A 19,125-nucleotide genomic window follows, 5' to 3' on the forward strand; every position below is an offset into this window, starting at 1 on the left:
CACTACACAGCATGGCTAGAGTCTGGACATCACTCATCACACTGTAGTGGTCCAGACTGGGAGGAGAGGACAGAGGAGCCCTGAACACACTACACAGCATGGCTAGAGTCTGGACATCACTCATCACACTGTAGTGGTCCAGACTGGGAGGAGAGGACAGAGGAGCCCTGAACACACTACACAGCATGGCTAGAGTCTGGACATCACTCATCACACTGTAGTGGTCCAGACTGGGAGGAGAGGACAGAGGAGCCCTGAACACACTACACAGCATGGCTAGAGTCTGGACATCACTCATCACACTGTCGTGGTCCAGACTGGGAGGAGAGGACAGAGGAGCCCTGAACACACTACACAGCATGGCTAGAGTCTGGACATCACTCATCACACTGTAGTGGTCCAGACTGGGAGGAGAGGACAGAGGAGCCCTGAACACACTACACAGCATGGCTAGAGTCTGGACATCACTCATCACACTGTAGTGGTCCAGACTGGGAGGAGAGGACAGAGGAGCCCTGAACACACTACACAGCATGGCTAGAGTCTGGACATCACTCATCACACTGTAGTGGTCCAGACTGGGAGGAGAGGACAGAGGAGCCCTGAACACACTACACAGCATGGCTAGAGTCTGGACATCACTCATCACACTGGGAGGAGAGGACAGAGGAGCCCTGAACACACTACACAGCATGGCTAGAGTCTGGACATCACTCATCACACTGGGAGGAGGGGACAGAGGAGCCCTGAACACACTACACAGCATGGCTAGAGTCTGGACATCACTCATCACACTGGGAGGAGGGGACAGAGGAGCCCTGAACACACTACACAGCATGGCTAGAGTCTGGACATCACTCATCACACTGGGAGGAGGGGACAGAGGAGCCCTGAACACACTACACAGCATGGCTAGAGTCTGGACATCACTCATCACACTGGGAGGAGAGGACAGAGGAGCCCTGAACACACTACACAGCATGGCTAGAGTCTGGACATCACTCATCACACTGTAGTGGTCCAGACTGGGAGGAGAGGACAGAGGAGCCCTGAACACACTACACAGCATGGCTAGAGTCTGGACATCACTCATCACACTGTAGTGGTCCAGACTGGGAGGAGAGGACAGAGGAGCCCTGAACACACTACACAGCATGGCTAGAGTCTGGACATCACTCATCACACTGTAGTGGTCCAGACTGGGAGGAGAGGACAGAGGAGCCCTGAACACACTACACAGCATGGCTAGAGTCTGGACATCACTCATCACACTGTAGTGGTCCAGACAGGGAGGAGAGGACAGAGGAGCCCTGAACACACTACACAGCATGGCTAGAGTCTGGACATCACTCATCACACTGTAGTGGTCCAGACTGGGAGGAGAGGACAGAGGAGCCCTGAACACACTACACAGCATGGCTAGAGTCTGGACATCACTCATCACACTGTAGTGGTCCAGACTGGGAGGAGAGGACAGAGGAGCCCTGAACACACTACACAGCATGGCTAGAGTCTGGACATCACTCATCACACTGTAGTGGTCCAGACTGGGAGGAGAGGACAGAGGAGCCCTGAACACACTACACAGCATGGCTAGAGTCTGGACATCACTCATCACACTGTAGTGGTCCAGACTGGGAGGAGAGGACAGAGGAGCCCTGAACACACTACACAGCATGGCTAGAGTCTGGACATCACTCATCACACTGTAGTGGTCCAGACTGGGAGGAGAGGACAGAGGAGCCCAGAACACACTACACAGCATGGCTAGAGTCTGGACATCACTCATCACACTGTAGTGGTCCAGACTGGGAGGAGAGGACAGAGGAGCCCTGAACACACTACACAGCATGGCTAGAGTCTGGACATCACTCATCACACTGTAGTGGTCCAGACTGGGAGGAGAGGACAGAGGAGCCCTGAACACACTACACAGCATGGCTAGAGTCTGGACATCACTCATCACACTGTAGTGGTCCAGACTGGGAGGAGAGGACAGAGGAGCCCTGAACACACTACACAGCATGGCTAGAGTCTGGACATCACTCATCACACTGTAGTGGTCCAGACTGGGAGGAGAGGACAGAGGAGCCCTGAACACACTACACAGCATGGCTAGAGTCTGGACATCACTCATCACACTGGGAGGAGAGGACAGAGGAGCCCTGAACACACTACACAGCATGGCTAGAGTCTGGACATCACTCATCACACTGGGAGGAGAGGACAGAGGAGCCCTGAACACACTACACAGCATGGCTAGAGTCTGGACATCACTCATCACACTGTAGTGGTCCAGACTGGGAGGAGAGGACAGAGGAGCCCTGAACACACTACACAGCATGGCTAGAGTCTGGACATCACTCATCACACTGTAGTGGTCCAGACTGGGAGGAGAGGACAGAGGAGCCCTGAACACACTACACAGCATGGCTAGAGTCTGGACATCACTCATCACACTGTAGTGGTCCAGACTGGGAGGAGAGGACAGAGGAGCCCTGAACACACTACACAGCATGGCTAGAGTCTGGACATCACTCATCACACTGTAGTGGTCCAGACTGGGAGGAGAGGACAGAGGAGCCCTGAACACACTACACAGCATGGCTAGAGTCTGGACATCACTCATCACACTGTAGTGGTCCAGACTGGGAGGAGAGGACAGAGGAGCCCTGAACACACTACACAGCATGGCTAGAGTCTGGACATCACTCATCACACTGTAGTGGTCCAGACTGGGAGGAGAGGACAGAGGAGCCCTGAACACACTACACAGCATGGCTAGAGTCTGGACATCACTCATCACACTGTAGTGGTCCAGACTGGGAGGAGAGGACAGAGGAGCCCTGAACACACTACACAGCATGGCTAGAGTCTGGACATCACTCATCACACTGTAGTGGTCCAGACTGGGAGGAGAGGACAGAGGAGCCCTGAACACACTACACAGCATGGCTAGAGTCTGGACATCACTCATCACACTGTAGTGGTCCAGACTGGGAGGAGAGGACAGAGGAGCCCTGAACACACTACACAGCATGGCTAGAGTCTGGACATCACTCATCACACTGGGAGGAGAGGACAGAGGAGCCCTGAACACACTACACAGCATGGCTAGAGTCTGGACATCACTCATCAGACTCTCCTAATCCCTCCAGTATATACAGTAAGTAGCCTTGTCCCAGCCACAATGACTAATGTACCAGGACACCCCCTGGACAGGACACTAGTCTATCACCTGTTTCTGTAGTGAGACAGCTTGATGTACCAGGACACCCCCTGGACAGGACACTAGTCTATCTCCTGTTTCTGTAGTGAGACAGCTTGATGTACCAGGACACCCCTGGACAGGACACTAGTCTATCTCCTGTTTCTGATGTACCAGGACACCCCCTGGACAGGACACTAGTCTATCTCCTGTTTCTGTAGTGAGACAGCTTGATGTACCAGGACACCCCCTGGTCAAACTCAATTCCTGGCGGGTCCGGTATGTTCCTGCTGGACTTTGCCAAAACTGATCTTTTGTCCAATTATTGTTATTTTTAATTGAGTATACAAAACATTAAGAACACCTTCCTAATATTAAATCAGTCTATATCATGTCAGCAGGTGTTCATAATGTTTTGTCCACTCTGTGTACATTAGTAAAGTATATACAGTGTAGTATATTTGCCTGCTACTCACAGAGTCTCCAGCAGGTGGCGTCCAAACGGGTGTCTGGCCCAGGGAGCGTCTGCATCAGGGTCAGAGTCAGGACTGAGTTCTAGACTGGTGGCAGCCGAGGCCAGGGCCCAAACCTATAGCACACAGAGTTAATACAGAGTACAACAGTACACACAGTCAATACAGGGTCCTACAGTACACACAGTTAATACAGGGTCCTACAGTACACAGAGTCAATACAGGGTCCTACAGTACACATAGTTAATACAGGGTCCTACAGTACACAGAGTTAATACAGGGTACTACAGTACACAGAGTTAATACAGGGTACTACAGTACACAGAGTCCTACAGTACAGAGTTAATACAGGGTACTACAGTACACAGAGTTAACACAGGGCCCTACAGTACACACAGTTAATACAGGGTCCTACAGTACACAGAGTTAACACAGGGTCCTACAGTACACAGAGTTAATACAGGGCCCAACAGTACACAGAGTTAACACAGGGCCCTACAGTACACAGAGTTAATACAGGGTCCTACAGTACACAGAGTTAATACAGGGTCCTACAGTACGCAGAGCACACACAGATAATACAGGGTCCTACAGTACACAGAGTTAACACAGGGTCCTACAGTACACACAGTTAATACAGGGTCCTACAGTACACAGAGTTAACACAGGGTCCTACAGTACACAGAGTTAATACAGGGTCCTACAGTACACACAGTTAATACAGGGTCCTACAGTACACAGAGTTAATACAGGGTCCTACAGTACACAGAGTTAATACAGGGTCCTACAGTACACACAGTTAATACAGGGTCCTACAGTACACAGAGTTAACACAGGGTCCTACAGTACACATAGTTAATACAGGGTCCTACAGTACACAGAGTTAATACAGGGTCCTACAGTACACACAGTTAATACAGGGCCCAACAGTACACAGAGTTAATACAGGGCCCTACAGTACACAGAGTTAATACAGGGTCCTATAGTACACACAGTTAATACAGGGTCCTACAGTACACAGAGTTAACACAGGGTCCTACAGTACACAGAGTTAATAAAGAGTACAACAGTACACAGAGTTAATACAGGGTCCTACAGTACACAGAGTTAATACAGGGTCCTACAGTACACACAGTTAATACAGGGCCCACACCTACAGTACACAGAGTTAACACAGGGTCCTACAGTACACAGAGTTAATACAGGGTCCTACAGTACACAGAGTTAATACAGGGTCCTACAGTACACAGAGTTAATACAGGGTCCTACAGTACACAGAGTTAATACAGGGTCCTACAGTACACAGAGTTAACACAGGGTCCTACAGTACACAGAGTTAATACAGGGTCCTACAGTACACAGAGTTAATACAGGGTCCTACAGTACACACAGTTAATACAGGGTCCTACAGTACACAGAGTTAATACAGGGTCCTACAGTACACAGAGTTAATACAGGGTCCTACAGCACACAGAGTTAATACAGGGTCCTACAGTACACAGAGTCCTACAGTACACAGAGTTAACACAGGGTCCTACAGTACACATAGTTAACACAGGGTCCTACAGTACACAGAGTTAATACAGGGTCCTACATTTACATTTAAGTCATTTAGCAGACGCTCTTATCCAACAGTACACAGAGTTAATACAGGGCCCACACCTACAGTACACAGAGTTAATACAGAGTACAACAGTACACAGAGTTAACACAGGGTCCTACAGTACACAGAGTTAATACAGGGTCCTACAGTACACACAGTTAATACAGGGTCCTACAGTACACAGAGTTGATACAGGGCCCACACCTACAGTACACAGAGTTAACACAGGGTCCTACAGTACACAGAGTTAACACAGGGCCCTACAGTACACACAGTTAATAACCTCTCTGATCAGTCCTACCTTAGCCACGTCTCTCTGATCAGTCCTACCTTAGCCACGTCTCTCTGATCAGTCCTACCTTAGCCACGTCTCTCTGATCAGTCCTACCTTAGCCACGTCTCTCTGATCAGTCCTACCTTAGCCACGTCTCTCTGATCAGTCCTACCTTAGCCACGTCTCTCTGATCAGTCCTACCTTAGCCACGTCTCTCTGATCAGTCCTACCTTAGCCACGTCTCTCTGATCAGTCCTACCTTAGCCACGTCTCTCTCTCTCTGATCAGTCCTACCTTAGCCACGTCTCTGTCTCTCTGATCAGTCCTACCTTAGCCACGTCTCTGATCAGTCCTACCTTAGCCACGTCTCTGATCAGTCCTACCTTAGCCACGTCTCTGATCAGTCCTACCTTAGCCACGTCTCTGATCAGTCCTACCTTAGCCACGTCTCTGATCAGTCCTACCTTAGCCACGTCTCTGATCAGTCCTACCTTAGCCACGTCTCTGATCAGTCCTACCTTCGCCACGTCTCTGATCAGTCCTACCTTAGCCACGTCTCTGTCTCTCTGATCAGTCCTACCTTAGCCACGTCTCTGTCTCTCTGATCAGTCCTACCTTAGCCACGTCTCTCTGATCAGTCCTACCTTAGCCACGTCTCTCTGATCAGTCCTACCTTAGCCACGTCTCTCTGATCAGTCCTACCTTAGCCACGTCTCTCTGATCAGTCCTACCTTAGCCACGTCTCTCTGATCAGTCCTACCTTAGCCACGTCTCTCTGATCAGTCCTACCTTAGCCACGTCTCTCTGATCAGTCCTACCTTAGCCACGTCTCTCTGATCAGTCCTACCTTAGCCACGTCTCTCTGATCAGTCCTACCTTAGCCACGTCTCTCTCTCTGATCAGTCCTACCTTAGCCACGTCTCTGTCTCTCTGATCAGTCCTACCTTAGCCACGTCTCTGATCAGTCCTACCTTAGCCACGTCTCTGATCAGTCCTACCTTAGCCACGTCTCTGATCAGTCCTACCTTAGCCACGTCTCTGATCAGTCCTACCTTCGCCACGTCTCTGATCAGTCCTACCTTCGCCACGTCTCTCTGATCAGTCCTACCTTAGCCACGTCTCTCTGATCAGTCCTACCTTAGCCACGTCTCTGATCAGTCCTACCTTAGCCACGTCTCTGATCAGTCCTACCTTCGCCACGTCTCTGATCAGTCCTACCTTAGCCACGTCTCTGATCAGTCCTACCTTAGCCACGTCTCTCTGATCAGTCCTACCTTCGCCACGTCTCTGATCAGTCCTACCTTCGCCACGTCTCTGATCAGTCCTACCTTCGCCACGTCTCTGATCAGTCCTACCTTCGCCACGTCTCTGATCAGTCCTACCTTAGCCACGTCTCTGATCAGTCCTACCTTAGCCACGTCTCTCTGATCAGTCCTACCTTCGCCACGTCTCTGATCAGTCCTACCTTCGCCACGTCTCTGATCAGTCCTACCTTCGCCACCTCTCTGATCAGTCCTACCTTCGCCACGTCTCTGATCAGTCCTACCTTCGCCACGTCTCTGATCAGTCCTACCTTCGCCACCTCTCTGATCAGTCCTACCTTCGCCACCTCTCTGATCAGTCCTACCTTCGCCACGTCTCTGATCAGTCCTACCTTAGCCACGTCTCTGATCAGTCCTACCTTAGCCACGTCTCTCTGATCAGTCCTACCTTAGCCACGTCTCTCTGATCAGTCCTACCTTAGCCACGTCTCTCTGATCAGTCCTACCTTAGCCACGTCTCTCTGATCAGTCCTACCTTAGCCACGTCTCTGTCTCTCTGATCAGTCCTACCTTCGCCACGTCTCTGATCAGTCCTACCTTAGCCACGCCTCTGATCAGTCCTACCTTAGCCACGTCTCTCTGATCAGTCCTACCTTAGCCACGTCTCTCTGATCAGTCCTACCTTAGCCACGTCTCTCTGATCAGTCCTACCTTAGCCACGTCTCTCTGATCAGTCCTACCTTAGCCACGTCTCTGTCTCTCTGATCAGTCCTACCTTCGCCACGTCTCTGATCAGTCCTACCTTAGCCACGTCTCTGATCAGTCCTACCTTAGCCACGTCTCTGATCAGTCCTACCTTCGCCACGTCTCTGATCAGTCCTACCTTAGCCACGTCTCTGATCAGTCCTACCTTAGCCACGCCTCTGATCATTCCTACCTTAGCCACGCCTCTGATCATTCCTACCTTAGCCACGTCTCTGCGTCCCACCACCAGAGCTGCTGCTGCATTCTTCTGACATGTGTCCTGTATGTCGTTCACATTCAGACTGCAGAGGGACAAACAGACAGCTCATTACAGATGTTTCAACATGTTGGGCAAGGCATTATATTATAATATTAAGATGTATTGAGCCTGGTACAACATTATATTACAATATTAATATGTATTGAGCCTGGTACAGCATTATATTACAATATTAAGATGTATTGAGCCTGGTACAGCATTATATTATAATATTAAGATGTATTGAGCCTGGTACAGCATTATATTACAATATTAAGATGTATTGAACCTGGTGCAGCATTATATTACAATATTAAGGTGTATTGAGCCTGGTACAGCATTATATTACAATATTAAGATGTATTGAGCCTGGTACAGCATTATATTATAATATTAAGATGTATTGAGCCTGGTGCAGCATTATATTACAATATTAAGATGTATTGAGCCTGGTGCAGCAACATGTTGGGGAAAGCATTATATTACTATATTAAGATGTATTGAGCCTGGTACAGCATTATATTACAATATTAAGATGTATTGAGCCTGGTACATGTATGTTTCCCCAGGGTGATGAACACACATGTATGTCTCCCCCAGGGTGATGAACTCACATGTATGTCTCCCCCAGGGTGAGTGATGAACTCACATGAATGTCTCCCCCAGGGTGAGTTATGATCTCACATGTATGTCTCCCCCAGGGTGATGAACTCACATGTATGTCTCCCCCAGGGTGATGAACTCACATGTATGTCTCCCCCAGGGTGATGAACTCACATGTATGTCTCCCCCAGGGTGAGTGATGAACTCACATGTATGTCTCCCCCAGGGTGAGTGATGAACTCACATGTATGTCTCCCCCAGGGTGAGTGATGAACTCACATGTATGTCTCCCCCAGGGTGATGAACTCACATGAATGTCTCCCCCAGGGTGAGTGATGAACTCACATGTATGTCTCCCCCAGGGTGATGAACTCACATGTATGTCTCCCCCAGGGTGAGTGATGAACTCACATGTATGTCTCCCCCAGGGTGATGAACTCACATGTATGTCTCCCCCAGGGTGATGAACTCACATGTATGTCGCCCCCAGGGTGAGTTATGATCTCACATGTATGTCTCCCCCAGGGTGAGTTATGATCTCACATGTATGTCTCCCCCAGGGTGATGAACTCACATGTATGTCTCCCCCAGGGTGATGAACTCACATGTATGTCTCCCCCAGGGTGAGTTATGATCTCACATGAATGTCTCCCCCAGGGTGAGTTATGATCTCACATGTATGTCTCCCCCAGGGTGATGAACTCACATTATGTCTCCCCCAGGGTGATGAACTCACATGTATGTCTCCCCCAGGGTGATGAACTCACATGTATGTCTCCCCCAGGGTGATGAACTCACATGTATGTCTCCCCCAGGGTGAGTGATGAACTCACATGTATGTCTCCCCCAGGGTGATGAACTCACATGTATGTCTCCCCCAGGGTGATGAACTCACATGTATGTCTCCCCCAGGGCTTTGTGAACGGGCAGCAGACAGGAGATCTCCTGGATGATGATTTTCCCTGCCAGCTTTACGGGTCTGTTACCGTAGTCGGCTCCCTCGCGCTTCGTCTTGAACCGACGAGACTTCTGACAGACAGAAAAAGACACCAACATCACAGAACTGACCCTAGATCAGGGCTACAGACACCCTGGTGTTGTAGTGAGACCAGACAGAACTGACCATCGATCAGGGCTGTAGACACCCTGGTGTTGTAGTGAGACCAGACAGAACTGACCCTAGATCAGGGCTATAGACACCCTGGTGTTGTAGTGAGACCAGACAGAACTGACCCTAGATCAGGGCTGTAGACACCCTGGTGTTGTAGTGAGACCAGGCAGAACTGACCATAGATCAGGGCTATAGACACCCTGGTGTTGTAGTGAGACCAGACAGAACTGACCCTAGATCAGGGCTATAGACACCCTGGTGTTGTAGTGAGACCAGACAGAACTGACCATAGATCAGGGCTGTAGACACCCTGGTGTTGTAGTGAGACCAGACAGAACTGACCATAGATCAGGGCTGTAGACACCCTGGTGTTGTAGTGAGACCAGACAGAACTGACCCTAGATCAGGGCTGTAGACACCCTGGTGTTGTAGTGAGACCAGACAGAACTGACCATAGATCAGGGCTATAGACACCCTGGTGTTGTAGTGAGACCAGACAGAACTGACCATAGATCAGGGCTATAGACACCCTGGTGTTGTAGTGAGACCAGACAGAACTGACCCTAGATCAGGGCTATAGACACCCTGGTGTTGTAGTGAGACCAGACAGAACTGACCATAGATCAGGGCTATAGACACCCTGGTGTTGTAGTGAGACCAGACAGAACTGACCATAGATCAGGGCTATAGACACCCTGGTGTTGTAGTGAGACCAGACAGAACTGACCATAGATCAGGGCTATAGACACCCTGGTGTTGCAGTGGTCCAGACCTGGGTTCAAACAGTACTGAAAATAATTGAATGTACTTTATCTGTGGGTGATTGAGCGAGCCTGGCTAAATGGACCAATAGATTAGTCCCAAAATGGCAAACCACACCCACCTGGCACTCCAGACAGTCTAGAGCAAACGCTGAAAGTAATTTGAAAGATTTAAAATAAGATCTGAACCCAGGTCTGCTGTAGACTCTAGACCTCCTCCCCAGGTCTGGTATAGACTCTAGACCTCCACCCCAGGTCTGGTGTAGACTCTAGACCTCCACACCAGGTCTGGTATAGACTCTAGACCTCCTCCCCAGGTCTGGTCTAGACTCTAGACCTCCTCCCCAGGTCTGGTATAGACACTAGACCTCCTCCCCAGGTCTGGTATAGACTCTAGACCTCCTCCCCAGGTCTGGTGTAGACTCTAGACCTCCACCCCAGGTATGGTATAGACACTAGACCTCCTCCCCAGGTCTGGTATAGACTCTAGACCTCCTCCCCAGGTCTGGTATAGACTCTAGACCTCCTCCCCAGGTCTGGTATAGACTCTAGACCTCCTCCCCAGGTCTGGTATAGACTCTAGACCTCCTCCCCAGGTCTGGTATAGACTCTAGACCTCCTCCCCAGGTCTGGTATAGACTCTAGACCTCCTCCCCAGGTCTGGTATAGACTCTAGACCTCCTCCCCAGGTCTGGTATAGACTCTAGACCTCCTCCCCAGGTCTGGTATAGACTCTAGACCTCCTCCCCAGGTCTGGTATAGACTCTAGACCTCCTCCACAGGTCTGGTATAGACTCTAGACCTCCTCCACAGGTCTGGTATAGACTCTAGACCTCCTCCCCAGGTCTGGTATAGACTCTAGACCTCCTCCCCAGGTCTGGTATAGACTCTAGACCTCCTCCCCAGGTATGGTATAGACTCTAGACCTCCTCCCCAGGTATGGTATAGACTCTAGACCTCCTCCCCAGGTATGGTATAGACTCTAGACCTCCTCCCCAGGTCTGGTATAGACTCTAGACCTCCTCCCCAGGTCTGGTATAGACTCTAGACCTCCTCCCCAGGTCTGGTATAGACACTAGACCTCCTCCCCAGGTCTGGTATAGACACTAGACCTCCTCCCCAGGTCTGGTATAGACTCTAGACCTCCTCCCCAGGTCTGCTGTAGATTCTAGACCTCCACCCCAGGTCTGGTAGAGACTCTAGACCTCCTCCCCAGGTCTGGCATAGACTCTAGACCTCCTCCCCAGGTCTGGTATAGACTCTAGACCTCCACCCCAGGTCTGGTATAGACTCTAGAACTCCTCCCCAGGTCTGGTATAGAATCTAGACCTCCTCCCCAGGTCTGGTATAGACTCTAGACCTCCTCCCCAGGTCTGGTATAGACTCTAGACCTCCTCCCCAGGTCTGGTATAGACTCTAGACCTCCACCCAAGGTCTGGTATAGACTCTAGACCTCCTCCCCAGGTCTGGTATAGACTCTAGACCTCCTCCACAGGTCTGCTGTAGACTCTAGACCTCCTCCCCAGGTCTGGTATAGACTCTAGACCTCCTCCCCAGGTCTGGTATAGACTCTAGACGTCCTCCCCAGGTCTGGTATAGACTCTAGACGTCCTCCCCAGGTCTGGTATAGACTCTAGACCTCCTCCCCAGGTCTGGTATAGACTCTAGACCTCCTCCCCAGGTCTGGCATAGACTCTAGACCTCCCCAGGTCTGGTATAGACTCTAGACCTCCTCTCCAGGTCTGGTATAGACTCTAGACCTCCTCTCCAGGTCTGGTATAGACTCTAGACCTCCACCCCAGGTCTGGTATAGACTCTAGACCTCCTCCCCAGGTCTGCTGTAGATTCTAGACCTCCACCCCAGGTCTGGTATAGACTCTAGACCTCCTCCCCAGGTCTGGCATAGACTCTAGACCTCCTCCCCAGGTCTGGTATAGACTCTAGACCTCCACCCCAGGTCTGGTATAGACTCTAGACCTCCTCCCCAGGTCTGCTGTAGATTCTAGACCTCCACCCCAGGTCTGGTATAGACTCTAGACCTCCTCCCCAGGTCTGGCATAGACTCTAGACCTCCTCCCCAGGTCTGGTATAGACTCTAGACCTCCACCCCAGGTCTGGTATAGACTCTAGAACTCCTCCCCAGGTCTGGTATAGACTCTAGACCTCCTCCCCAGGTCTGGTATAGACTCTAGACCTCCACCCCAGGTCTGGTATAGACTCTAGACCTCCACCCCAGGTCTGGTATAGACTCTAGACCTCCACCCCAGGTCTGCTGTAGATTCTAGACCTCCACCCCAGGTCTGGTATAGACTCTAGACCTCCTCCCAGGTCTGGCATAGACTCTAGACCTCCTCCCCAGGTCTGGCATAGACTCTAGACCTCCTCCCCAGGTCTGGTATAGACTCTAGACCTCCACCCCAGGTCTGGTATAGACTCTAGACCTCCACCCCAGGTCTGGTATAGACTCTAGACCTCCACCCCAGGTCTGGTATAGACTCTAGACCTCCTCCCCAGGTCTGCTGTAGACTCTAGACCTCCTCCCCAGGTCTGCTGTAGATTCTAGACCTCCTCCCCAGGTCTGCTGTAGATTCTAGACCTCCTCCCCAGGTCTGGTATAGACTCTAGACCTCCACCCCAGGTCTGGTATAGACTCTAGACCTCCTCCCCAGGTCTGCTGTAGATTCTAGACCTCCTCCCCAGGTCTGGTATAGACTCTAGACCTCCTCCCCAGGTCTGGTATAGACTCTAGACCTCCACCCCAGGTCTGGTATAGACTCTAGACCTCCACCCCAGGTCTGGTATAGACTCTAGACCTCCACCCCAGGTCTGCTGTAGATTCTAGACCTCCACCCCAGGTCTGGTATAGACTCTAGACCTCCTCCCAGGTCTGGCATAGACTCTAGACCTCCTCCCCAGGTCTGGCATAGACTCTAGACCTCCTCCCCAGGTCTGGTATAGACTCTAGACCTCCACCCCAGGTCTGGTATAGACTCTAGACCTCCACCCCAGGTCTGGTATAGACTCTAGACCTCCACCCCAGGTCTGGTATAGACTCTAGACCTCCTCCCCAGGTCTGCTGTAGACTCTAGACCTCCTCCCCAGGTCTGCTGTAGATTCTAGACCTCCTCCCCAGGTCTGCTGTAGATTCTAGACCTCCTCCCCAGGTCTGGTATAGACTCTAGACCTCCACCCCAGGTCTGGTATAGACTCTAGACCTCCTCCCCAGGTCTGCTGTAGATTCTAGACCTCCACCCCAGGTCTGGTATAGACTCTAGACCTCCACCCCAGGTCTGGCATAGACTCTAGACCTCCTCCCCAGGTCTGGTATAGACTCTAGACCTCCTCCCCAGGTCTGGTATAGACTCTAGACCTCCACCCCAGGTCTGGTATAGACTCTAGACCTCCTCCCCAGGTCTGGTATAGACTCTAGACCTCCACCCCAGGTCTGGCATAGACTCTAGACCTCCTCCCCAGGTCTGGTATAGACTCTAGACCTCCTCTCCAGGTCTGCTGTAGACTCTAGACCTCCTCCCCAGGTCTGGTATAGACTCTAGACCTCCTCCCCAGGTCTGGTATAGACTCTAGACCTCCTCCCCAGGTCTGGTATAGACTCTAGACCTCCTCCCCAGGTCTGGTATAGACTCTAGACCTCCACCCCAGGTCTGGTATAGATTCTAGACCTCCTCTCCAGGTCTGCTGTAGATTCTAGACCTCCTCTCCAGGTCTGGTATAGACTAGACCTCCACCCCAGGTCTGGTATAGATTCTAGACCTCCTCCCCAGGTCTGCTGTAGATTCTAGACCTCCTCCCCAGGTCTGCTGTAGATTCTAGACCTCCACCCCAGGTCTGGAAGGCATTGTGGTGAGAATTTGTGAGAGGCCAACAGGCCTAAAGCTACATTACTGGGAGGTTGAACTCATCCCTCATGTTGACTAATGTCTTTTACGTTTCTGAAATGGTCAACAATTATTGATGTCAGGAAGCAATCACACAACCTTACCTCGAGGAAGCAATCACACAACCTTACCTCGAGGAAGCAATCACACAACCTTACCTCGAGGAAGCAATCACACAACCTTACCTCGAGGAAGCAATCACACAACCTTACCTCGAGGAAGCAATCACACAACCTTACCTCGAGGAAGCAATCACACAACCTTACCTCGAGGAAGCAATCACACAACCTTACCTCGAGGAAGCAATCACACAACCTTACCTCGAGGAAGCAATCACACAACCTTACCTCGAGGAAGCAATCACACAACCTTACCTCGAGGAAGCAATCACACAACCTTACCTCGAGGAAGCAATCACACAACCTTACCTCAAGGAAGCAATCACACAACCTTACCTCAAGTGTTAAGAATTTGTAAGTAACAGACTTGCCATCATTGAAGAGAGACAGAGAGAGAGAGAGAGAGCGAGAGAGAGAGAGAGAGAGACAACGACAGAGAGAGAGGTTGAGTCATGATAAAACATGGTTATCCATACAGGTTATAGTGACTTAGTGACATCATGCAGGGTCCAGAGAGGAGAACAGAGAGACAGCAGAGACCCTGAAGAAAGCCCAAGAGGAGAGAGTCCTGTGTGGCTCAGTCGGTAGAGCATGGCGCTTGCAACGCCAAGCGTCATGGGTTCGATTCCCGCTGGGGCCACCCATATGTAAAAGTAGTAGCCCCAGCCGACTTGTAAGTCGCTTTGGACAAAAGCGTCTGCTAAATGGGATATTATTATATATTATTATATTATATTATTATATTATTATTATTATATTATTATATTATAGGAGAGAGGCGGAGAGAGACACAGAGAGAGACAGGAGAGACCCAGAAGAAAGCCCAAGAGGAGAGAGGTGGAGAGAGAGAGAGAGACAGAGAGAGAGACAGGAGAGACCCTGAAGAAAGCCCAAGAGGAGAGGCGGAGAGAGAGACACAGAGAGAGACAGGAGAGACCCTGAAGAAAGCCCAAGAGGAGAGAGGCGGAGAGAGACACAGGAGAGACCCTGAAGAAAGCCCAAGAGGAGAGAGGTGGAGAGAGAGAGAGAGAGACAGGAGAGACCTTGAAGAAAGCCCAAGAGGAGAGAGGCGGAGAGAGAGACACAGAGAGAGACAGGAGAGACCCTGAAGAAAGCCCAAGAGGAGAGAGGCGGAGAGAGAGAGACACAGAGAGAGACAGGAGAGACCCTGAAGAAAGCCCAAGAGGAGAGGCGGAGAGAGAGGCGGAGAGAGAGGGATGGAGGGAAGGAGGGCGTGGAAACCAAATACCGGGCAGTCATGAATGGACCAGCGGCGAAGGCCAGACTGAGGAGGCTTCTGATTGGTGGAGATAGAGTGGACCAACCACAGCACAGAGATGGGAGGAGGGGGCGGGCCAGGGAGGCATGCCAGTCAGCGGGACAGCCAACACACAGGGAAGGGAGAGGAGAGGAGGGAGGGGAGAGGAGAGGGGGGAAGGGAAGGGAGAGGAGAGAAGGGAAGGGAGAGGAGGGAAGGGAGAGGAGGGGAGAGTAGAGGAGGGAAGGGAGAGGAGAGGAGGGAGAGGAGAGGAGGGAAGGGAGAGGAGGGAAGGGAGAGGAGAGTAGAGGAGGGAAGGGAGAGGAGAGGAGAGGAGGGAAGGGAGAGGAGAGAAGGGAGAGGAGAGGAGGGAGAGGAGAGGAGGGAAGGGAGGGGAGAGTAGAGGAGGGAAGGGAGAGGAGAGGAGGAAGAGGAGAGGAGGGAAGGGAGAGGAGAGAAGGGAGAGGAGAGAAGGGAATGGAGAGGAGAGAAGGGAGGGGAGGGGAGAGGAGAGGAGAGGAGGGAAGGGAGAGGAGAGAAGGGAGGGGAGAGGAGAGAAGGGAGGGAGGGAGAGGAGAGGAGAGGAGGGGAGGGAGAGGAGAGGAGGGAAAGGAGAGGAGAGGAGGGGAGGGAGAGGAGAGGAGGGAAAGGAGAGGAGAGGAGGGAAGGGAGAGGAGAGGAGGGACACAAAACAACCATGAAGGTAAACACAAAACAACCCACAAGGTAAACACATCAACCACAACAGAATGGGAATGAAGGACCTAGGTAGTTACTAGTTATAGCTATAGTATAATTAATGACCTAGGTAGTTACTAGTGAAAGCTATAGTATAATTAATGACCTAGTAGTTACTAGTTATGGCTATAGTATAATTAATGACCCAGGTAGTTACTAGTTATAGCTACAGTATAATGAATGACCTAGGTAGTTACTAGTTATAGCTATAGTATAATTAATGACCTAGGTAGTTACTAGTTATAGCTATAGTATAATTAATGACCTAGGTAGTTACTAGTTATAGCTATAGTATAATTAATGACCTAGTAGTTACTATTTATAGCTATAGTATAATTAAGGACCTAGGTAGTTACTAGATATAGCTATAGTATAATTAATGACCTAGGTAGTTACTAGTTATAGCTATAGTATAATTAATGACCTAGGTAGTTACTAGTTATAGCTATAGTATAATTAATGACCTAGGTAGTTACTAGTTATAGCTATAGTATAATTAATGACCTAGTAGTTACTAGTTATAGCTATAGTATAATTAATGACCTAGGTAGTTACTAGTTATAGCTATAGTATAATTAATGTCCTAGGTAGTTACTAGTTATAGCTATAGTGTAATTAAACCCCAAACAGCAAGCAATGCAGATGTTGAAGCACAGTGGCTAGGAAAAACTCCCTAGAAAGGCCAAAACCTAGGAAGAAACCTAGAGAGGAACCAGGCTATGAGGGGTGGCCAGTCCTCTTCTGGCTGTGCCGGCTTGGAGATTATAACAGAACATGGCCAAGATGTTCAAATGTTCATAAATGACCAGCATGGTTAAATAATAATCACAGTGGTTGTCGAGGGTGCAACAGGTCAGCACCTCAGGAGTAAATGTCAGTTGGCTTTTCATAGCCGATCATTCAGAGTATCTCTACCACTCCTGCTGTCTCTAGAGAGTTGAAATGACCTAGGTAGTTACTAGTTATAGCTACAGTATAATTAATGACCTAGGTAGTTACTAGTTATAGCTATAGTATAATTAAGGACCTAGGTAGTTACTAGTTATAGCTATAGTATAATTAATGACCTAGGTAGTTTCTAGTTATAGTTTATAGCTATAATGAATTACTTTTAGACTAGTTGAGTATCTGGAGCATCAGCATTTGTGGGTTCGATTACAGGCTCAAAATGGCAAGAAACAAATAACTTTCTTTTGAAACTCATCAGTCTACTCCCTTCACAGAACAGCGCAAACGGTCTCTAACCAGAATAGAAAGAGGAGTTGGAGGACCCGGTCTACAACTGAGCAAGAGGACAGGGACATTAGAGTGTCTAGTTTGAGGAACAGACGCCTCACAAGTCCTCAACCTGCAGCGTCATCATCAAATAGTACCCACAAAACACCAGTCTCAACGTCAACAGTGAAGAGGCGACTCCGGGATGCTGGCCTTCTAGGCAGAGTTGCAAAGAAAAAGCCATATCTCAGACTGGCCAATAAAAAGAAAAGTTTAAGATGGGCAAAAGAACACAGACAATGGACAGAGGAACTCTGCCTAGAAGGCCAGCATCCCGGAGTCGCCTCTTCACTGTTGAGACTGCCTCGATGATAGGGTTGTTAAGGCAGTGGTATGTCATTAGAAAGATTGAAAAAAGCAAGGGGCCTAAACAGCTACCCTGGGGAATTCCATTATCGATCATAGCAGACTATGATCGATTATGTCAAAAGCCACACTGAAATCTAACAAAACAGCCCTCACAATTTCTCTCAACCAATCATCAGTAATTTGCCGTGCTTGTTGAATGTCGTTCTCTATAAGCGTGCTGAAAGTCTGTTGTCAATTTGTTTACTGTGAAATAGCATTGTATCTGGTCAAACAGATAGTTTACTAAGGGTTGGTAACAGGCTGATTGGTCGGCTATTTGAGCCAGTAAAAGGGGCTTTACTATTCTTAGGGGGAGGAATGATTTAGCTTCCCTCCAGGCCTGAGGAGAATAGCGGACAATATTGCCACATCTTAAATTTAAGCCTACTAGAATCTGGCAAATAGGAGTGGCAATATTGTCTGCTATTATCCTCAGTATATTTTCCACGGACCAACAGCGTCTGGTTGCTCCTCATTACACACCACAGACCAGCAGCGTCTGGTTGCTCCTCATTACACACCACAGACCAGCAGCGTCTGGTTGCTCCTCATTACACACCACAGACCAGCAGCGTCTGGTTGCTCCTCATTACACACCACAGACCAGCAGCGTCTGGTTGCTCCTCATTACTCACCACAGACCAGCAGCGTCTGGTTGCTCCTCATTACACACCACAGACCAGCAGCGTCTGGTTGCTCCTCATTACACACCACAGACCAGCAGCGTCTGGTTGCTCCTCATTACACACCACAGACAGATTACACACCACAGACCAGTCTCTGGTTGCTCCTCATTACACACCACAGACCAGCAGCGTCTGGTTGCTCCTCATTACACACCACAGACCAGCAGCGTCTGGTTGCTCCTCATTACACACCACAGACCAGCAGCGTCTGGTTGCTCCTCATTACACACCACAGACCAGCAGCGTCTGGTTGCTCCTCATTAACACCACAGACCAGCAGCGTCTGGTTGCTCCTCATTACACACCACAGACCAGCAGCGTCTGGTTGCTCCTCATTACACACCACAGACCAGCAGCGTCTGGTTGCTCCTCATTACACACCACAGACCAGCAGCGTCTGGTTGCTCCTCATTACACACCACAGACCAGCAGCGTCTGGTTGCTCCTCATTACACACCACAGACCAGCAGCGTCTGGTTGCTCCTCATTACACACCACAGACCAGCA

At 50.0% G+C, this 19,125-nt stretch overlaps 1 protein-coding gene across 1 annotated transcript in view; it reads right to left on the reverse strand.

Moving 5' to 3' along the window:
• LOC135537976 (GATOR2 complex protein WDR59-like) overlaps nt 1–19,125 on the reverse strand; it is a 44,882-nt gene that overhangs the window by 20,060 nt on the left and 5,697 nt on the right. Inside the window, exons 3-6 of the mRNA XM_064963986.1 lie at nt 15,563–15,610; nt 9,322–9,455; nt 7,785–7,866; nt 3,685–3,797 (exon numbers count right to left, since the gene is read on the reverse strand). Coding sequence (XP_064820058.1) covers nt 3,685–3,797; nt 7,785–7,866; nt 9,322–9,455; nt 15,563–15,610 — 377 coding nt within the window. The remainder of the gene's footprint in view (nt 1–3,684; nt 3,798–7,784; nt 7,867–9,321; nt 9,456–15,562; nt 15,611–19,125) is intronic.

This window comes from Oncorhynchus masou, unplaced genomic scaffold (assembly GCF_036934945.1).
Source record: "Oncorhynchus masou masou isolate Uvic2021 unplaced genomic scaffold, UVic_Omas_1.1 unplaced_scaffold_880, whole genome shotgun sequence".
NCBI lineage: Eukaryota > Metazoa > Chordata > Actinopteri > Salmoniformes > Salmonidae > Oncorhynchus > Oncorhynchus masou.